Raw genomic sequence first — 22,014 nt, 5'->3', positions numbered from 1 at the left:
GAGTCACACACTAGAGCAGCTGGAGCCAAAAGCTGCTTCTCCTCCATTTAGTCAATTTTTACTTAGAGCATGATGAGGAAAAAAAATGCATGGTAGGTAAAAAATGCTAAAAGAATCTAGTTGTAGTCTTGAACATAGTGACCCTGAAAGATTGACAGTCTTTGTAGGATCTCAGTGTGAGACTAGGCTGGGACTAGAAACTCTAAACTCTTGTCTTTAGATGTGAGCAGGTGTGAGCTGATAGTCTTCCAGGAGTCTTTTCCAAATCTTTTCAAAGTCTTCTGGTGTACAGGTAGCATTATCGATTTATTTGAGAGCACGTCACAAGTGAATGTTTAGACCATTGACTGTATAATATGAATATTGAATAATTGAATTGAATATTTGCATGTATGTATGTATGTATATATATATATATATATATATATATATATATATATATATATATATATATTTATATATATACGATAATGAACAAATAAAAAAGGAAAAATTATTAGAAAGGTTCGTTTTAATACCCCTATGTATTAAAACTAATTATATAAATGAAGAAGACAATATAACAAAACAAAATATCAATTTATATCACATTTAATCAATTGGTTATGCCTAAATAGTTTTTTTTTTGTATTAGATATTTTCATGACATATTAATGTATTCATCAAGTTTTTTTTGTTTGTTTGTTTTTTTGTTGTTGTTGGAAATTTGGCAATTTTCGTACACCTTATCATTCATGAATGAAATAATAAAAGCAGTTCCTAGTTTGAGCCGCTGGGGGGCAGCAGCGCTCACAGGCTGACACACACACAGGAGGACAGAGGAAGTTCTTCAGTTAAATGACAGCAGCATTAACTGGGATGTTAGTTTTGGCAAAAAACAAAAACTAAATGTTTGTTTCTGACCTCAGAAAACTGAGCAGCGACTCCTTGGAGTGTCTGTTAGTCCAACCAAACACTGAACAAGACATTTACTGAACAAAACGTTCAAATAAACTGTCATTAAGTGAAAATACAGTGAAAGGCTCAAAGTTATGAGACCAAACCGCTAAACGTCCTTTTTTATATCTATATAACGTTATATATAACTTTATTGACATGTTTCCATGGATACGCATTGTTCTGCTTCTCTCCTGGTGACGGCTCGCCTTGTCAGTGACCTGTCAATCAAAGGTAGCCCCGCCCCAAATCATACGATTCTTTATCTTCTATTTTCTTCTAAATGGGGCCATTATTTACACTAGAAGAAGATTTTTTACTAGTGATTGAGACCATAGTGTTGTCCTAAAAAACATTTCTGAGGGAATAAATCAAGTTTGATGCATTGAAATGAATGGACAAATGTTTTCCCCCAGCAAAACTGGAATTTATGGTAGAATGCAGTTTAAGGCACCTTAAACCTTCCTGGTTGGCCTCCCTGCTCAGACCCGGAGGTTGCCGCCTGGTTTACTCTACCAACCAGAGAGACTTTTAAACATGTAAACTGTGCAAAAAGAAAATAAATCTTCTAGTAACTATAATCTAAAAGAGAAGATGTGGTTTGTTTGTTTCTCTCTGCAGATCTAATCCTCTTCAGAACATCTACAGTTTGTACAACCAAGTTGGCATCAACTGCTTCATCGCCGCCGCCATCTTTGTGGCCGTGGGCGCCGTCTCGCTCTGCCAGGTCCGCCTCAACAAGCGGCAGGAGGACATGGTCACATAAACCGCCACCGCCACAGCTCCCTGTGTGATACTGACCCTGCTGCTCACTGCAACACTGACCCTGCTGCTCACTGCAACACTGACCCTGCTGCTTGCTGCAACACTGACTCTGCTGCTCACTGCAACACTGACCCTGCTGCAACACTGACCCTGCTGCAACACTGACCCTGCTGCTTGCTGCAACACTGACCCTGCTGCAACACTGAATCTGCTGCAACACTGACCCTGCTGCTTGCTGCAACACTGACCCTGCTGCAACACTGACCCTGCTGCTTGCTGCAACACTGACCCTGCTGCAACACTGAATCTGCTGCAACACTGACCCTGCTGCTTGCTGCAACACTGACCCTGCTGCAACACTGACCCTGCTGCTTGCTGCAACACTGACCCTGCTGCAACACTGACCCTGCTGCTTGCTGCAACACTGACCCTGCTGCAACACTGACCCTGCTGCAACACTGACCCTGCTGCTTGCTGCAACACTGACCCTGCTGCAACACTGACCCTGCTGCAACACTGACCCTGCTGCAACACTGACCCTGCTGCTTGCTGCAACACTGACCCTGCTGCAACACTGAATCTGCTGCAACACTGACCCTGCTGCAACACTGACCCTGCTGCAACACTGAATCTGCTGCAACACTGACCCTGCTGCAACACTGACCCTGCTGCTTGCTGCAACACTGACCCTGCTGCAACACTGACCCTGCTGCTTGCTGCAACACTGACCATGCTGCAACACTGACCCTGCTGCAACACTGACCCTGCTGCTTGCTGCAACACTGACCCTGCTGCAACACTGACCCTGCTGCTTGCTGCAACACTGACCCTGCTGCTTGCTGCAACACTGACCCTGCTGCAACACTGAATCTGCTGCAACACTGACCCTGCTGCTTGCTGCAACACTGACCCTGCTGCAACACTGACCCTGCTGCTTGCTGCAACACTGACCCTGCTGCAACACTGAATCTGCTGCAACACTGACCCTGCTGCTTGCTGCAACACTGACCCTGCTGCAACACTGACCCTGCTGCTTGCTGCAACACTGACCCTGCTGCAACACTGACCCTGCTGCTTGCTGCAACACTGACCCTGCTGCAACACTGACCCTGCTGCTTGCTGCAACACTGACCCTGCTGCAACACTGACCCTGCTGCAACACTGACCCTGCTGCTTGCTGCAACACTGACCCTGCTGCAACACTGAATCTGCTGCAACACTGACCCTGCTGCAACACTGACCCTGCTGCAACACTGAATCTGCTGCAACACTGACCCTGCTGCAACACTGACCCTGCTGCTTGCTGCAACACTGACCCTGCTGCAACACTGACCCTGCTGCTTGCTGCAACACTGACCATGCTGCAACACTGACCCTGCTGCAACACTGACCCTGCTGCTTGCTGCAACACTGACCCTGCTGCAACACTGACCCTGCTGCTTGCTGCAACACTGACCTTGCTGCTTGCTGCAACACTGACCCTGCTGCTTGCTGCAACACTGACCCTGCTGCAACACTGACCCTGCTGCTTGCTGCAACACTGACCCTGCTGCTTGCTGCAACACTGACCCTGCTGCAACACTGACCCTGCTGCTTGCTGCAACACTGACCCTGCTGCAACACTGACCCTGCTGCTTGCTGCAACACTGACCCTGCTGCAACACTGACCCTGCTGCTTGCTGCAACACTGACCCTGCTGCTTGCTGCAACACTGACCCTGCTGCAACACTGACCCTGCTGCAACACTGACCCTGCTGCTTGCTGCAACACTGACCCTGCTGCAACACTGAATCTGCTGCAACACTGACCCTGCTGCAACACTGACCCTGCTGCAACACTGAATCTGCTGCAACACTGACCCTGCTGCAACACTGACCCTGCTGCTTGCTGCAACACTGACCCTGCTGCAACACTGACCCTGCTGCTTGCTGCAACACTGACCATGCTGCAACACTGACCCTGCTGCAACACTGACCCTGCTGCTTGCTGCAACACTGACCCTGCTGCAACACTGACCCTGCTGCTTGCTGCAACACTGACCTTGCTGCTTGCTGCAACACTGACCCTGCTGCTTGCTGCAACACTGACCCTGCTGCAACACTGACCCTGCTGCTTGCTGCAACACTGACCCTGCTGCAACACTGACCCTGCTGCTTGCTGCAACACTGACCCTGCTGCAACACTGACCCTGCTGCTTGCTGCAACACTGACCCTGCTGCAACACTGACCCTGCTGCTTGCTGCAACACTGACCCTGCTGCAACACTGACGCTGCTGCAACACTGAATCTGCTGCAGCACTGACCCTGCTGCAACACTGAATCTGCTGCAACACTGACCCTGCTGCAACACTGACCCTGCTGCAACACTGACCCTGCTGCTTGCTGCAACACTGACCCTGCTGCAACACTGACCCTGCTGCTTGCTGCAACACTGACCCTGCTGCAACACTGAATCTGCTGCAACACTGACCCTGCTGCAACACTGAATCTGCTGCAACACTGACCCTGCTGCAACACTGAATCTGCTGCAACACTGACCCTGCTGCAACACTGAATCTGCTGCAACACTGACCCTGCTGCAACACTGACCCTGCGTCAACACTGAATCTGCTGCAACACTGACCCTGCTGCAACACTGACTGTTATGTGCCATAGGACTGTTTGTGTGTGTTTCTGCCTCTCCTCTAACAAGCTAATTGGGATCCACCTGGAAAACTGATTTCCACCTGTGGAGCTGGCCAATCAGAGGAGGTGTGTTCAGGCTGAAATAGGACCATTGTGAATATCAGCGGAGCCATCTTGTCTTTGTTGTGTCTCTGGCTGTGTCCCAATGTCAAGGAAGGATGCTCAAACGGCTGGATTTGAAGGACACTACATCAGCACTCTGACACATGTTTGTGGAAATGGAAGAAGATGCTTTATGTCCACGATTTAGTAAGTAAAAGCCACAAAGTGGATTAAACCTGAATATTTAACTGATCCTGGCTGAATTTGGCCGCTACTTAGTTTCATAAAAGCAGCGGAGCATAATTCATCATGGAAATATGTTTTGTGATTTTCTATTTTTTATTTTACAGTACAGTACAATAACAGTTATTTATAAATAACAATAACGGATAATAGCGGACTTTCGGTCCCTGTAAACACAATAAAGAAATGTATAACTTTCTGAATGGCATAGTTGCACCAACCCGTTCTCATTCCCAAAGCGTAATATACCGACGATTTGTCACACCCCTAGACGTATCATACTGGCGCAAAGGGTACCCTTCCACGTCTGTGTGAAACGCTCTGGGTTCTCAATTGACTCCAATATAAACCCGCTCGCGGCGCTGAGAAACGCTTAGAGCAGAGGCTTACAGCCGTTTATTCACTCCAATAATATCCCGACCACGGCCCTCCATGACGCTGCCAGCGACAATCTGAATGGAGAACCGAGGACCCTGTGCACGGAAGTATTTTTCTCCCTATTTTAAGGATTTCTTTTAATGACATCGTCAACATTTCTCAACACAAACACATCAAAGTCTCACTGATAATTCAACAATAAAATAGCTTCATGTTGTGGCTCTCAGTATCATTTTTTTCTCCTTCGATTCTGAGAAATAAACTTTTATTTGTTTGTTTTACGGCATTCCACTGGCGGACATTTCTCTCATCTTTAGTGAAAAAAAATAAATATTTTGACTTTGTTTCTGCATAAAAATGGATTTTGATTACATTTCTAGCGAGAAATATATGTTTTATTTTCTTAATATTCACTCAGTGAATGTACATAATCACTTTGTGGCGAAGATCATGTAAAAGATCTCGCCAGAAAAAGACGATCCGCTGTGTTTTATTTTGAAATCTGTTTTATTTTGTAATCTACCGGATGTGCTGTGTGATCTCATTGAATCGCGCTTCACTGTAAATGGCCACGACTCTGCTCTCCTGTTTTAGTTAAAATATCTTCATTAAACAAACATTGTTGTCTTTTTTTAGCATAGATAATATACATACAGTATAATTATTTATTAGACAGTGTGTGATATTCCATATATTGGGTAGAAATAGGTTTTCACAACCCTAATAGGGAAGAACTACAAAACGAGAGGTCTAGGGAGTTGTAGTTTTTTTAATAAAACAGGTTTTTTCCCTAAAATTGGAAGTGAGAATTATACAGGTGTCCTTCCCTAACAGGTGCAATAAGAACAGGAGTGAGTTATGCTGTGTTTAATACTTTACATATCAAAATGCTATGTAAATTAACGCACACACACACACACACACCCCTTCCGTTTCCGTGTTGACGTGGCATGATGGCACGGATGGCACGGATGGTCACGTCCTCCGTAAGGCTTAAATAGGAAGACACATCCTGGTTCAAGCACTTATTCCTGTGACGCCGTATCGGAAACCTCGAATAAACCAACAATTGGAAGACTATGGCAGGAGCGCAGAAGCCGAGCACCGACAGGTAACTACTTTAAACTTTTTATCTAATCCAGTTTTAATACTCTCTGTCCTGTGCTAAATGTCTACTCAAAACTAACTAAAAATATTTGACTCCTAGATATCCATAGACAAAATAAAGTGGTGGATGCATCATTTGGCAATACTAATATTTTTACCTCGGCAAGTAAAATATCAGTACTGCCAAATAATAGATCCATCCCTTGAGTTCCTTTTTGAATATTTTAGGATCGTATTAAATGGATAGCAATAAGAACACAGAAGAACAAACATATTAAAAGATTAATAATGTATAGGCTATCTTGTACACTGATGCGATGCAAAGAAAGTAAGAGGAAGTATGAGGATAGTAAGAGGAAGTATGAGGGCCGTAGAGCAAGCTGAGGCATAAAACCTAACAAAAGGCATATCACAGCAGTACGACAGCAATGCAGGAGCACGAGAGGCGGAAAATAGCTGCGGGGGTGTAATCTTCTGTTGTTACAGGTAATAAAAGTGATTTTAATTGTACATTGATGAGTGATGAATGCCGATTATTACTGTGGTTGGTAGGCTTAGTGAAGCTAGATCACAAGAAAATATCCTGGGAGTGTTGAACTCGCTTCGTAGTACAGGGCTCAGAAGGTGACTCTTACCATCCCTAGTAAACAGGCGGGTTCTAAAAAATTCAAGTCCAAAATTGTTTTAAGGTTATGTGATCTAAAAGAAAAATCCAACTTTACATCCCCTGTATTTTTGTGTGTTTCTCCATAGCAGCACAACTGGTAGGGAAGACTACCTGAAATATGATGACTTCTTTATGGCTACAGCCGTCCTCGCCGCCAAAAGAAGCAAAGACCCAAATACACAGGTAGGTGTGTGTGTGTGTGTGTGTGTGTGTGTGGCTATTGCTGTATGGACCAGTGCTCGGTGCGATTGCCCCGAGGCCCTAATTAATCTTACTCTACAGACAATAAGTCATACAGGTAAATTAACTTTAATAACTCCTTTGATTTGCTCACACACTAATCCACATAAAATATACTTTAAATTGGCTTTTACAAATACATAGGTTTTCATTGTCAGCATGGTCTATTGCTCTCTCAAGAACAAAAGGACTCCGCCATTTTGATTAACTTTTTGTCTGCCCTTGGTCGGCCATTTTGTTAGACACACACAGGGGAGAGGCCCAGTGAGGCCTTACCACGAGTAAACAAAATACAAAGATGCTGTTAGAGTAACCCAAGTTCTTAATTCTTGAAATGAACACAGATTAACACTTTTAAATAGATCTTCATCTTTACATATTAACCAAGAATGTATAGAAGTCCATGATGTACACCATAAAGCAAGCAGAATTTGAAGGGATTTTATTCATGTCCAATCATTGACACTGTGTGACTAAAAGTAGTGGACAGTTGCATCTGGTCTTGGATTATTTCATGATACTCTGGACTTCTTGATGTTTTAAAAAATAACAGCTTTACTAAACTGTGGAACCTCTCTCCCTCTCTGCAGGTGGGGGCGTGTATAGTGAACCAGGAGAAGAAGATTGTTGGCATTGGGCACAATGATATGCCCAATGGCATTGAGGAAGGCGAGCTGCCATGGGCCAGGGATGAGACGGATAAGACAAGGCTTGACGCTAAATACCTTTATGGTAGGAGTGCATGTACACACACTTTTTGCTTTTTCCTTTATTGAATGAACATAATCCAATTTTAAAGGCATCTGTGTGCATGGGTTCACACACTATGTTCCTGAGTCGCAAGTGACCAGCTTGAGCCTGTAGAGCGTGGTAGAGGGTAAATAATAAAGATCAGATGCTGTCATTAGGGACCGAGCACTAACAGTGCAAGGACCCTATTGTGATTGGTCCGTTTATTTATTTTTCCCAAAAATGAATCACCTTTTTGGGGGCTTTATCATATTCAAAAACGCACCATTTTTGGAATATACATAGATCTCCACTGAAATTTACACATTCTAGTGGTCCAGGGAATGGGCGTGGCAAAATGACTCAACAGCGCCCCCTTGAAAGTCAAGAAAATTCAGCCCCTCGCACAGGAATGTCGTAGAGACATGAAATTTGGTACATACATGTATCATGGCAAGACGCACCAAAAAGTCTCAAGAACCCATACCCTAAAACATACAGGAAGTCAGCCATCTTGGATCAAAAATGGCATTTCCTGCTGTTTATTGCCATTTCCAGGTCGCATACTTTAACGAACTCCTCCTACAGATTTTATCCAATTGACTTCAAACTTGGTCAGTACCATCACAACGACTTTGGGATCAAAAGTTGTATAAAGCTTTACAGACGGTCACACTATGTGGGCGTGGCATGGCGCCAAAATATGGCGTCTCGCCATAAAACACGAGATTGCTTCTCATGCTTCAACACAGTCCAGCCCTTAACACTTCTACATAACAATATTTCATAAAGCCCCGCCCCTTATGCTTTATCCACGCCCCCTTTTACAAAATGACCACATTGCATACTTTGACAAACTCCTCCGACAGATTTCAACCAAAGGACTTCAAACTTGGTCAGTAGCATCACACGGGCTTTGGGATCAAAAGTTATATAAATCTTTATCGCTTGTCACACTATGTGGGCGTGGCATGGCGGCAAAATATGGCGTCTCGCCATGAAACACGAGACTGTATAACTTGACCATACATTGTCCCAATGGGTCCAAACTTCTCATGCTTCATCAGAGTCCAGCCCTTAACACTTCTACATAACAATATTTCATAAAGCCCCGCCCCTTATGCTTTATCCACGCCCCCTTTAATAAAATGACCACGTTGCGTACTTTACATAACTCCTCCAACAGATTTAATCCCATTGACTTCAAACTTGGTCAGTAGCATCACAAGGCCTTTGGGATCAAAAGTTGTATACATCTTTACCGCCTGTCACACTATGTGGGCGTGGCATGGCGGCAAAATATGGCATCTCGCCATGAAACACGGGACTGTATAACTTCACCATACATTGTCCAATCTGTCCCAAATTTCACACACGTGATTAGGGTCCAGCCATGAACACACCCACATGTCAATATTGACACACAGTCATAGCGCCCCCTGCTGGCTACAGGAAGTAACATCTTTTACGCCTAGCCTGTTATAACTTTTCCATTCTTTATCTGATCTGATCCAAACTTCTCATGCTTCATCAGAGTCCAGACCTGAACACTTCTACATAACAATATTTCATAAAGCCCCGCCCCTTATGCTTTATCCACGCCCCCTTTCATAAAATGACCACGTTGCGTACTTTACATAACTCCTCCAACAGATTTCACCCAATGGACTTCAAACTTGGTCAGTAGCATCACAAGGCCTTTGGGATCAAAAGTTGTATACATCTTTACCGCCTGTCACACTATGTGGGCGTGGCATGGCTGCAAAATATGACATCTCGCCATGAAACACGGGACTGTATAACTTCACCATACATTGTCCAATCTGTCCCAAATTTCACACACGTGATTAGGGTCCAGCCATGAACACACCCACATGTCAATATTGACACACAGTCATAGCGCCCCCCGCTGGCAACAGGAAGTAACATCTTTTACTCCTAGCCTGTTATAACTTTTCCATTCTTTGTCTGATCTGATCCAAACTTCTCATGCTTCATCAGAGTCCAGGCCTTAACCCTTCTAAATAACAATATTTCATAATGCCCCGCCCCTTATGCTTTATCCACGCCCCCTTTTACAAAATGACCACATTGCATACTTTGACAAACTCCTCCGACAGATTTCAACCAAAGGACTTCAAACTTGGTCAGTACCATCACAAGGGCTTTGGGATCAAAAGTTATATAAATCTTTATCGCTTGTCACACTATGTGGGCGTGGCATGGCGGCAAAATATGGCGTCTCGCCATGAAACACGAGACTGTATAACTTGACCATACATTGTCCCAATGGGTCCAAACTTCTCATGCTTCATCAGAGTCCAGCCCTTAACACTTCTACATAACAATATTTCATAAAGCCCCGCCCCTTATGCTTTATCCACGCCCCCTTTCATAAAATGACCACGTTGCGTACTTTACATAACTCCTCCAACAGATTTAATCCCATTGACTTCAAACTTGGTCAGTAGCATCACAAGGCCTTTTGGATCAAAAGTTGTATACATCTTTACCGCCTGTCACACTATGTCCAATCTGTCCCAAATTTCACACATGTGATTAGGGTTCAACCCGGAACACACCCACGTGTCTATATTGACACACAGTCATAGCGCCCCCTGCAGGCTACAGCAAGTAACATGTTTTACACCTAGCCCGAGCACAGTGGTAGGAGACACGCCCTTTGGTACGCATAGGGACTGAGCCCGACGTGGCCTCCCCCGACGGCTCCACTCTGCTCGGTCCCGTTCAGTCCTGCTTGCAGGCCTAGTATTATACTTAACCTTTCACTTCATGTCAGTTTTTTCTGTGTCTTTCCTTCTCATTTAGTGCTCAATTTAAGGATAGAGGACAAATAAGTATTCTACTTAAATTCAAATAAACATATTTTCCCCACTGCCTCCCGGGCACGTAAATCAGAGTGGCTCCTTGGTATATTTTTAATGTTTCAGGAAAAGTTATACTTAAAACATGCAAAACATATACATTTCTTAATCAGATATAAATGGAAATTATTCATCCAAACAAATATGAGTTCAGCCTAGGGTCATTGTGCCATTTGGTTTATGTTAAACCCATCTATATATTTCTCTACTCAGATATTTATTTATTTATGGAAAGGTTTTGTAGTTTGGACACTTCTCCCTTCCAAGATACTTTAAAAGATCTCCCTGCTAGGTAAGACTCGAACCATCGGAGGGCAGAACCTGAAATACCAAGTTCTGTGAGTGAAGAGAGGAAGATTTGGTGGTTAACAGTGTCAGGAGTGCAGTCTCAGTAGAGTAATCCTGATTGAAGCCAGACTGATTTGGATCGTACAGTTGTTCTCAGAAAGTAACCCGGACACTTGGTTCAAGACTGTGCGCTCCAGAATTTTTGAAAGGAATGGTAGGAATAAGTGATGTTTTTTTGAGCAGTGGAGTCACCTGCGCCCAATTTAAGGTGGTGGGAATCACGTCAGTGAGGAGTTGATGATGTGTGTGATTGAGGGGTTTACTGCCGAGGAAATGGTTTGAAGGAGATTGGATGGTATCAGATCCAGTGGACAGGTGGTTGGTCGTATGCTTGTTGTAGGTGTGCTCCTTGTGTATAATATAGCATCATAACATTACTAGTATTAATTGTTATAAATCTCTGAAGAATCTCATCATAGTGTACACACACCGGCAGTAGCCCCCGTGGCCCTTTCATAATTTCCCCAGAGGAAATTTTCTAGTTTTTTTTTCCTGTAGATTTATTTAGCAGGAAAATAAAAGGAATAGATTGAAAATTATGACTGGTCTATTTCTCCAGTGTCATAGAAAACAAAAGCCATCCTTGGCGCCAGGTCCTTGTATGTGGTGCTTCTCTGTCTCCAAAGCTCTGTGTACAACTTAAGTGGATTCTGAAACAAGGAAACTTGCAATGTTGTTGTTGTATTGACCCTGTCAACGCTCTGTCCCGCAGTGTGCCATGCAGAGCTGAATGCCATTGTGAACAAGAACAGTGCTGATGTGAAAGGTTGCACCATGTATGTGACTTTTTTCCCCTGCAACGAGTGTGCCAAGCTCATCATCCAGTCCGGTGGGTGTTGACCACACACACACACACACACACACTCACTCACACACACACACACACACACAAACACACACACACACACACACACAAACACACACACACCGTGAGTATCAAATTATTGGTCATTTTCGGCCAATGACCAATAATTTGATACTCACGGCCGATACAGATAACAAATTATTTGACATTTTTGTTCATAGCTCATAATCTGTAGTTTATGCACACCTGAGGGTAAGAAAGGACAAAAATGGATTATTTAAAATTCCACAGCTCTTACTTAATCATATCTAGATTATATCACTATTGTTAACAGTGACGTGCGGTGAGGTTCTGGTGAGGCACTGTCTCCATGTTGGATGTAGGGATGCATCACAAGACAGTTAAAAATCGATACAAATGTGTGACCATTTAAGTCGGTTGAGATGAAAAATGAATCACAAAACCCTTTTTCAACAGCAGAGGGCGTCATTTACTTTTGAGTCAGGGACGGAGTGCATTTTATCCCTGCTCCACCAGATTTTGTATTGAAGGACTCCTCGTCATTTCAGTCTGTTAGCAAACAACGGTATGATGTCTTAAAGCTGCTGTGTGGTTAAATGCACTACCAACAAGTTAAAGAACCAGAACTACATTTTTGCGATCTGACAAACTGAAAAAAATTACTTCTAAGAAGACAAAAGTGGATATTAGCTAACATTAGCTTGCTAACATATAGCTAACATTAGCTTGCTATCAGCCAACTGCATTTGCATAAAGCAAGCATATGTGTCCACTCCCATGTCGATAAGAATAATACAAACTAAAAAGATATATCCTGTTAAGGTACATTTTGAACAGATAAAAAATGACAGCCCTAATATTTAGTAGTTTTATTTATATATATATATATATATATATATATATATATATATATATACATATATATATATATATATATATATATATATATATATAATATTTAGCAGTTATATGCCTGAAATTATTCTTTAAGGAGACTAGTAATGATCCTCATTTTCCAGTCCTGTCTTCTGCATCTCTTGATAATCTATCCCTCCCTCTCTCTGTCCAGGGATAAAAGATGTGGTCTATTTTTCTGATGCGTATGCAGACCGGAATGAGTTTAAAGCTTCCAGAAAGATGCTCGACCTGGCAGGTGTAGGAACTAGGTGAGTAACAACATTACTTTGGCATACAAGTGAAAGTAGGCTTGGGCAGTATCTGCTTCTCATACCTTCATACCTTTCATACATTTCACTGGGGTACACAGTTGACGGTTTTATGACGGTTTTTGTGATTTCCTGTCACCCCTCTGCTGGCTACATGCCTTCTTTCCCCTGCTGTCTCTCTGAATGTCCCAGATGTATATAATACATACATACTGCTGAATAGCAGCCCCAGCAGCCAACTGCAATTTTAATGGACATCTAAAAAATAAACATCTGGTAAACAGCCTGGTCCCTGTTGGCTGTTTCACATTTATCATCAGATTTAATCCCAAACTGGGACAGAATCATTTTTGTTTTAAAAGTACTGTAAATTGCCAAGTTTCTCAGCTGAACTGCCTAGAGACTGACCTCTGGTGACAGCTGCTGTGCATTACACAGTAAAAAAAAACACAGCACTCATTTTTTTCTTTAACTTTAAGGGCCTGAGCACCTACTGCTAGTGTTGGCAGGCACTGAAGACGTCGGCAGGAACTATTGGAATAGATGGAATTTTTAATATATTTTTTATCATTCCTGTCAATTAATTGGGTTTTTTGTGGCTTTGGGGCTGAAATTTGCCGGATGTAACATACGGAGACGCACGAAAAAGCCAAAAAGTCAGCCATCTTGGATTGAATGAGCAATTTTTGGGCGTTTTTGGCCATTTCCAGACTCCGTACTGTAACAAACTCCTCCTCGAGATTGATCCTGATTGACTTCAACTTTCATCGGTACCATCTTAAGGGCTTTGTGATGAAAAGTTATTTACTGTTTAGTTTGTTATTATAGTATGTGGGCGCGGCGAAATAAGGTGTATCACCATAACACAGGAAGTTAATATAACTTGAGCATACATTATCTAATCTGCCCTGTTTTTCTCGTGCGTGGTGAGAGTCGAGACCAATGTTTGCCTCTTCACTGGACTCACATCAGAAATGGTTGGACAAGCCTTAAGGTGTTGATGATGCTTTGTTGTGAAGATTGTGCATTGTCAGTGAGAATGTTGCTGTGGTGGCATGGTGAACTTTGTTCATTTACCATGAAACAAGAAGTTGTAGTACGTTGAGTAGACACTATCCAATCTGCTCCAAAATTCTTATGAGTAATAGGAGTCCAAACCTGAACACATCCCTATGTCAATATTGACCCTTAGTCACATTGCTGCCCGCTGGCAAGTAACATATTTTATATTTGATGCCCTGATTATAATTCATGAAATGTTTTAAGTCATTGACCATTTGTTGTGGAGTCTTTTGGGAGGCATCAATAAACTCAGCAGAGTTCCCTTATCATAGGTGACCATTTGCCCTGCCACCATATGTTTCTTTTTTCCATTCTTAGTCTTATTCACTTTTTCTCACACACTTTTCTGTTTACAATGGTATGGGGGAACACAAAAACTTATGACCAAATAATACAACTAAGAAGTGACCCTTTTTATATGGTGTTTTCCATGTGTGTCCTCACACCTGTCTGTTCTCGACTAATGCAGATGTTTCTTTGTGTGTTTTGGCAGGGAGTTCAAGACCGAGATGACTTCTGAGATTTGCATTAATTTTAAGTAAATGCAAACTGCTCACCTGAATGAGGCGGGGATGTAGAGGGAGACTGACAAGATTGAAAGAGACTTTGATGCCTCTTTTCTGTATGTCTTCCTGCCCCCTGCTTTGTTCAAAGGAAAACTCAAGGATCGCTTGACATTGGCATTTTAATTAACCTGATATTCAAGAAAGTGTAAATTGATGCTTGACTCTTTATCGGTGGCTGGGGCAGGTCTTTCAATGCTGCTTTTTTTTCTTTTAAAACTCCCTTTGTGTTTAAGATTTAAACATTTGAGAAAGTGTGTTCTTGATGTGGTTTAGTACCAGTACGTCTTGATGTGGTTTAGTACCAGTACGTCTTGATGTGGTTTAGTACCAGTACGTCTTGATGTGGTTTAGTACCAGTACGTCTTGATGTGGGTTACTACCAGTACGTCTTGATGTGGGTTAGTACCAGTAGGTCCTACTGCCCTTACTTTTTAACTACGCAATGTTTGCCTTGTGCTATTTATTATTTTATCTCTTTTCTTATCCTGCTGTATCTTATTTTATCTTATTAGGGACCGAGCACTAACGGTGCAAGGACCCTATTGTAATTGGTCCGTCTATTATTATTCTTATTTATCCGAAAAGTAAATTGCTAATTTGGGGCCTTTATCATATTCCAAAACTCACCATATTTGGAATATACATACATCTCTGATGAAATTTACGTATTCCGGTGGTCTTGGGTATGGGCGTGGCAAAATGATGGCGCCCCTTGAAAGTCAAGAAAATTAAGCCCCTCGCACAGGAATGTCGTAGAGACACGAAATTTGGTACATACATGTATCATGGGAAGACGCACCAAAAAGTCCCAAGAACCCATACCCTGAAACGTACAGGAAGTCGGCCATTTAGCTTCGAAAATGCCATTTCCTGCTGTTTTTGTCCATTTCCAGCTCACATACTTTAACAAACTCCTCCTACAGATTTTACCCGATCAACTTCAAACTTGGTCAGTACCATCACAAGGCCTTTGGGATCAAAAGTTATTGAAAGCTTTACCGACGGTCACACTATGTGGGCGTGGCATGGCGGCAAAATATGGCGTCTCGCCATAAAACACAACATCCTTATAACTTTTCCATACTTTGTCCCATCTGGCCCAAACTTCTCCTGCTTCATCAGAGTCCAGCCCTTAACACTTCTACATAACAATATTTCATAAAGCCCCGCCCCTTATGCTTTATCCACGCCCCCTTTCATTCATTGACCACGTCGCATAATTTACATAACTCCTCCAACAGATTTAATCCCATTGACTTCAAACATGGTCAGTAGTATCACAAGACCTTGGGGAACACAACTTATCAACACCTTTACTGACCTTCACACTATGTGGGCGTGGCATGGCGGCAAAATATGGCGTCTCGCCATCTAACAACAGACTGGATAACTTGACCATACATTGCCCAATCTGTCCCAAATTTCACACAAGTGATAAGGGTCCAGCCCTGAACACACCCACATGTCAATATTGATACACAGTCATAGCGCCCTCCGCTGGCTACAGGAACAAACATGTTTTACACCTAGCCCGAGCAGTAGGTTTCACGTAGAGACACAAAATTTGGTACACATATGAATCATGTGGAGACGCACCAAAAAGCCTCTTGGACCTATACCTCAAACCCAACGGGAAGTCCGCCATCTTGGTTTGAAAATTGCACCATTCATCGTTTTTACCTATTTCCAGCTCCCATACTTTAACAAACTCCTCCTACAGATTTTACCCGATCAACTTCAAACTTGGTCAGTACCATCACAAGGCCTTTGGGATCTAAAGTTATTGAAAGCTTTACTGACGGTCACACTATGTGGGCGTGGCATGGCAGCAAAATATGGCGTCTCACCATAAAACACAAGATCGTTATAACTTTTCCATTCTTTGTCCCATCTGATCCTAACTTCTCATGCTTCATAACAGTCCAGCCCTACATACTTCTAAATAACAATATTTCAGAAAGCGCCCCTGCTGCCCCCTGCTGGCTACAGCAATTAACATGTTTTACACCCAGCCCGAGCACAGTGGTAGGAGACACGCTATGTAGTACGCATAGGGACTGAGCCCACATCGCTGCGCCCGACGTGCCCTCCCTCAAACTTTAATTTTTTTGGTATTAAATGATTACAGCTCCTGGCATTGATAGTTCACTTATGACTAAGACCAATGTTTTAAATAACAAAATAACAGTAATCTGGCAGATAAAAGGATCAACAGAGCTGCTTTATGAATGTTTCAATTATTCCAACATTGCTGCTGTCCTTCACTTCTCTTTACACACTATGTTTATGTTACTGTAAGCATATGGGATCTGAGTTTTAATGACCATTTTAACATTGTTTTCTGATAATGTTGCTGTCTTCACTTTGTGACAAATCTTCTGTATGTTTACTACACATATGTACATGTTTGCTTTCGCATAGGTGACTGGGAAACAATTCTCAATTCTGCGTCTTCAGCCATGTCAGCTGTCCGTGCAGCTGAAGTCAATAAACGTTTGGACTGCATGAGCTACTTTCCACTGTGTTCATTATTCTTGGCAAGGCATTTTCAGTGCTAAACAATCGAAGGGGCGCTAGAATTTAAATGGGAAATACATAGTTGTCATTCGTGTCATATGACAGGTCCTTCTTATTTTTTGGTTTATCAGGTAGCTCTTCGGAACTGCTGAACAGATTTTAATGAAATTTGGTAGAAAGTCATGGGGCCCCCCTATTGTAAATAAAAATATTTTAAAGCTCCTACCCAACAACACACTATTTAATGAAGACTAAGACTTAAATTAGACTGAGATAGACTTTATTGTCATTCAAGCTTTACATGAACAAGGCACATTTGAACAAATTTCAGTGGGTGGATGAAACGGATAAGTCAGGGTGAATGTGTGCGTGTATGAGTGTCAGAGGGTTTTTTGAGAGTTCAAGGGTCTGATGATGTGGGGTAAGAAGCTGGTGTAAAATCTGGCTGTTCTGCACCTGATGCTGCAGAAAGTTTTGCCAGAGGCCAGCAGGGAGATGGGTGGAGTAGAGTGGTAACGATACTAAAATTTTCAACTCGATACCGATACTCAGGAAAATATTCGATACCATTTTCGATACCACAAGAATAAAAACAAAGACCCCAAAATTTAACAGAAATATTTTTATTAACAAGAAAAATGCAACATGTTAAAATGAACAGAACCACAGGTTAAATATTTATAAAAAAAAATGTTCCATTATGGCATTTTTTTGACTCGGGGTATTTCCTTTAACAGGCACACTGAATACTGATTGTTTGAGAAGGTGTAAAATTATGTTAAAACAGAGAGCAGAGAGACAGAAAGTAGGGAAGGAAGAGATTGACTGGCAAGCTTCTGGAAAATGGGAAATAGAGGCAAAATTCAGAGAAGCTGAGTCAGTACAAGGGTTAATGGTACAGCAAAGAGAAGAAGGAAGGTGTATGTATGAAAAGAAGGAACATAGAGAATGTAGGGTTAGACAGAGAGCTTTGTCTGCCCCATATGCCGCTGCCTCCATGTCTCCAGACCCTGCTCCATCCAGGACGCCTCCACAGGGGGCAAAAGGAGCCGAAAGCCCAAACACTGAAGAAGAGCAAATGCTGTTTCCTGATTTGTCCACCCTCTGTCTGGAAACTCCACCGCTGGACCTCAAGAACCAAGTTATGTCTCCATGCATCTGCAGGAATTCAACAACTACATCGACCGTTTGGACAAAAAACCTCACAGGCCAAGAAGAATAAGAACAATGGACAGGTCCGACAAAACAACAGGAGAGGATCTGACAGAGGGAGAAGGAGACCAGGGGCAACATCCAGTCCTCAAGGAGAGAACAGCAGCCGAAAGCAAAACTGGCTGAAGTGCTACAACTGTCAAGGCTATGGACACATCTCCCGTAACTGTCCCACCCCTCAACCAGATGGACAGAACAACAGACAGAGGAATCTGGCCACCAAAGATACTGTCAATTTCTCCAGGAGTCCAGACAACACAGCAACAGGAGACAGCGGGGGCAGGTCAGAGCATTGAGCAGAACATTAGCATAGAACACACATGCACACACCAAAACATTTAGCAAAGGATTTCAAAACCTCCCCTGAGTTAACATTTCATGCCCAAGATATTAATGTCTACAAGTTTGTAGACCCAGGAACAGTAGTTTTGGGGTCACTCAATCTAATTTTTTTACCTAATGCTCCTAAAAAAATTGGTTAAGCAAATGCACATTTTAGCGTTGCTGTTCACACTGACTCACAGTTCCGGTTTGCTTTCATTTTCAATAAAAAATAAAAATGAACAGAGTTACACCTATGGCAGGGTGCCAGTCCCACCCTTTTTGTGGCGACTGTAGCTGAAAACCTGGCAACCACCATGTGGTTGTATGTTTGTCCAATATTGGTAATTTTCTGGTGTATTTTGCTACAAAAAAAAAAAAAATACAACTGACAAAGTGATACAGTGTTATTGCTTTGTTTTCGGAAAAATGTTCATAAATTATCACAAACAAAGTTGCAACTTATATCACAATTGGTACGTTATTTTGATCATTTAATCATTTTTAGAAGGCTGCAAATTAGGTCCAGACCGCATCTAGGAAATTCTTCTTGTATAAAAACAAACAAATTATTTACTCTATAGATTTAACAGGCTATTGCCGTCCATGGATTTTAGAAAGAAACTTTTTTTTTTTTGTGGAGATCTCCCAACCCCTGTGTGACATCACACATGGGGGAAAAATTTGGCCATGACTGACTTTTTTGACTTGGACTACTGCGGCGGACGCTGCTTTCACTGACCTAAACAAGCTTTGTCTGCCTCTCTTTGTTTACGACTTCCGGACCCGACAAAACCTTTTTAACCTTTACGTTTCAGAACGTGATGGTTACATGTACTGTTCTTAAAACAATCAATTTCGCTTCCTACAGTTTCACGATGAGGACCACAGTCCTGTCTGGACGTGTTTGACACTGTGTCAAAACCATCCAATGATTTCTTTTGACACACCTTCCTAATTCTGATGCTATGTTTGATGTGGATGTTTTCAGCCATGAGAGATCCATCTTATCTCTTATTGTCTCTTTGTGTGTCCATTGCTGTATTTACTACACACAGTATGTTGACAGTGCAAGACTGCCTAAGGACCCATCTGCAAAGGCTGCTGAATTATCTGCATTAACAAGCTTTCATTTTAGGAACAGGACAGAACATCACAGTCTACACTAACTCTCAGTATGGTTTCATGTGTGTCAAAACTTTCATGCTTTATGGAAAAAACGTGGTTTTCTCACTCCTACAGGAAAGCCAGGTGATCATAAACCTCTCATCATTAACCTCTTGTCTTACTCCTGCCAGCATCTGTTGCAGTGTGTAAATGCAAATCTCAGACAGGTTCCACTGATCCAGTGTCACAAAACAATTTCACTGCTAAAAATTGCAACTGTTTTTGTCTCCAGCCAACCCCATTTTTGCAGGTGCCCTTTTTTCTGTCCAAAATGATGTTTTCTTCCTTAATGATTTCCTTATTTCAGACAGGAGCTAATGCAGGGAGAAAGCGTTATGACAAAATAAAGGGTGCACACAAATCTCATCTGGAGTCTGGGTGAACGCAGGTGGCCTCCCAGTACTTCCAAAATCCATTTTTCCTCTTTGTGGCAACATTTGACCCATTGTCATGTGTCAAAACGGGGGATGGTGAATATTGTAAATAGATTGTTATGCAAATAACCATGCTCTGCAAGTTTATCTTTCCAAAGATGAAAGCTACCCTTCCTGAAACAACCAACAACTCCACAACATCCAGCCTGGAGACGTGGTTGTTGTCAAGGACCTCAGGAGGAAGCACCGACAACCAACCAACTGCTGTCCCAGTAGCTGAGAGGGACTCCTGCTTCCATGTTTCCCAGTACTGATGACTCCTCGACCAGCCAGGCGACGGCTTAACCAGCGGGACCAGAAGGAACACCTTGGCCGTAGGATCGTGGCTGCATTCCCCACCATTGGACTACCCGTTCCAGCCCTGGTCATCAGGCGACCAGGGAACAAGGACCATCCATGGCGAAGGAGGATACAGAGGGCAGAAGTGACATTGGCATGTCACCATCGCAGGGTCAGAAGGAGACCCCAGAAGAAGACGACGAGACAATAGCAGCTGACAAGGACGAAACAACAGCGACTTGAACAGACTTTTACGAAGCCCTGGGGGTTTTGATGCGGATTCATTGTTTGAACATTGTGGCATTTTTATTGAATGGACAAAAATGATTAAAAACAACCACTGTTGTGGTTACTAACTGAATCACAACTGAACCAAATGTGCACCACATATCAGAATGGACTAAAGAAACAGTGAAGTTAAGTTTAACGGAGAAAAAAGCATAGAAATGTTTTTGGGTTTTTTTAAGTTCTTTTGATTTTGAAACTTCTTCTGTCTCATTTTGAAAATTATTTTTATTTTGTTTTATTTTATTCTGTGTTAAATCTTAAACATTTTTCTTTTATTTAACACTAATGTGTCTTGCAGTCGATAATTTCATAGCAATTAATTTAATACGATTTTGTTGACACATGAGTGTCAAAACGGGGGAATGTGGAAAAATAGTTTTAGATTCTTGATATTTAAACAATAAACATTTCCACAACATTTCATTAAATCATGTCTCATAGACAAATGGGCAGACAGGCCAACTGCAGGAGATTAACATATGTATTGCATGGCAATTAACTGAACCAGTTCCCAATCCATGGTTCTATTGTTTCTTTGAAGTTTGGTTCCTGTATGTTAATCTCATTAAGAAGCTACTTCACCTGTAACTTCCTCCTCTCTTTGATCATGTAAGGCTGAAATGTTGTATATAAGGAAGAAAGTTTACTTTGTCGAGAGAGATTGCTGAGAACTCTCTCCGTGTACACGTAACTAAAAGCTCTGATTGATCACACCGGCTCATTTCATGTTTCTTCAATATTTTGGGAAGAAACTGCACCTACACAGCTCAGAAATCTTCCTGCGTTTTTAATATGGGAGCCAATGAGGCTGTTGGTGGTGTTGGTGGATCATCTGTGCGTCCTACGCCCAAACTATAACTCTGACAGCTTTACCAGAGGATTGTGAGGGAGAAGACTAATTTTCCTACGTTTCTATGTATAAATTATTTCTGTAGAGTGGAATTTGCGGCCTGGAGCGCAGTTTTAAAATTTATTTTTTGACAATTGTTTCTCTCCCTCTACACTCTGGCGATGATGTCACACACTGTGACACGAACATTCCGTGCAATACACACCCATTATAATCTCAGAATTTCTCCAAAAATGATCATGGTCATTGAACAGGGATTGATAAAAAACTATATGACCTATCGAAACGTGGATTAATACAC

The 22,014-nt window shown here is 42.3% G+C and overlaps 1 protein-coding gene across 1 annotated transcript; it reads left to right on the top strand.

Annotated features, from left to right (window-relative positions):
- The first annotated feature begins 6,919 nt into the window (after positions 1 to 6,919).
- LOC131968000 (deoxycytidylate deaminase-like) lies at positions 6,920 to 14,079 on the top strand. Its single transcript, XM_059328744.1, has 5 exons — positions 6,920 to 7,006; positions 7,654 to 7,795; positions 11,738 to 11,854; positions 12,921 to 13,017; positions 14,052 to 14,079. Exons 1-5 carry the CDS (start codon positions 6,956 to 6,958, stop codon positions 14,077 to 14,079), a joined length of 435 nt encoding a protein of 144 aa, XP_059184727.1. The 5' UTR covers positions 6,920 to 6,955.
- Positions 14,080 to 22,014: the final 7,935 nt, after the last annotated feature.

This window comes from Centropristis striata, unplaced genomic scaffold, assembly GCF_030273125.1.
Source record: "Centropristis striata isolate RG_2023a ecotype Rhode Island unplaced genomic scaffold, C.striata_1.0 Scaffold_28, whole genome shotgun sequence".
NCBI classification, from domain to species: domain Eukaryota; kingdom Metazoa; phylum Chordata; class Actinopteri; order Perciformes; family Serranidae; genus Centropristis; species Centropristis striata.
This window is presented reverse-complemented; position numbering and strand designations above follow the sequence as displayed.

Bases quoted from the DNA above. Each gene is read 5' to 3' on its own strand.
- LOC131968000 (XM_059328744.1), top strand. From the start codon at position 6,956: ATGGCTACAGCCGTCCTCGCCGCCAAAAGAAGCAAAGACCCAAATACA. The intron at 11,855-12,920 runs GTGGGTGTTGAC...CTCTCTGTCCAG, and splicing joins CAAGCTCATCATCCAGTCCG to GGATAAAAGATGTGGTCTAT. The intron at 13,018-14,051 runs GTGAGTAACAAC...GTGCATTGTCAG, and splicing joins CTGGCAGGTGTAGGAACTAG to TGAGAATGTTGCTGTGGTGG.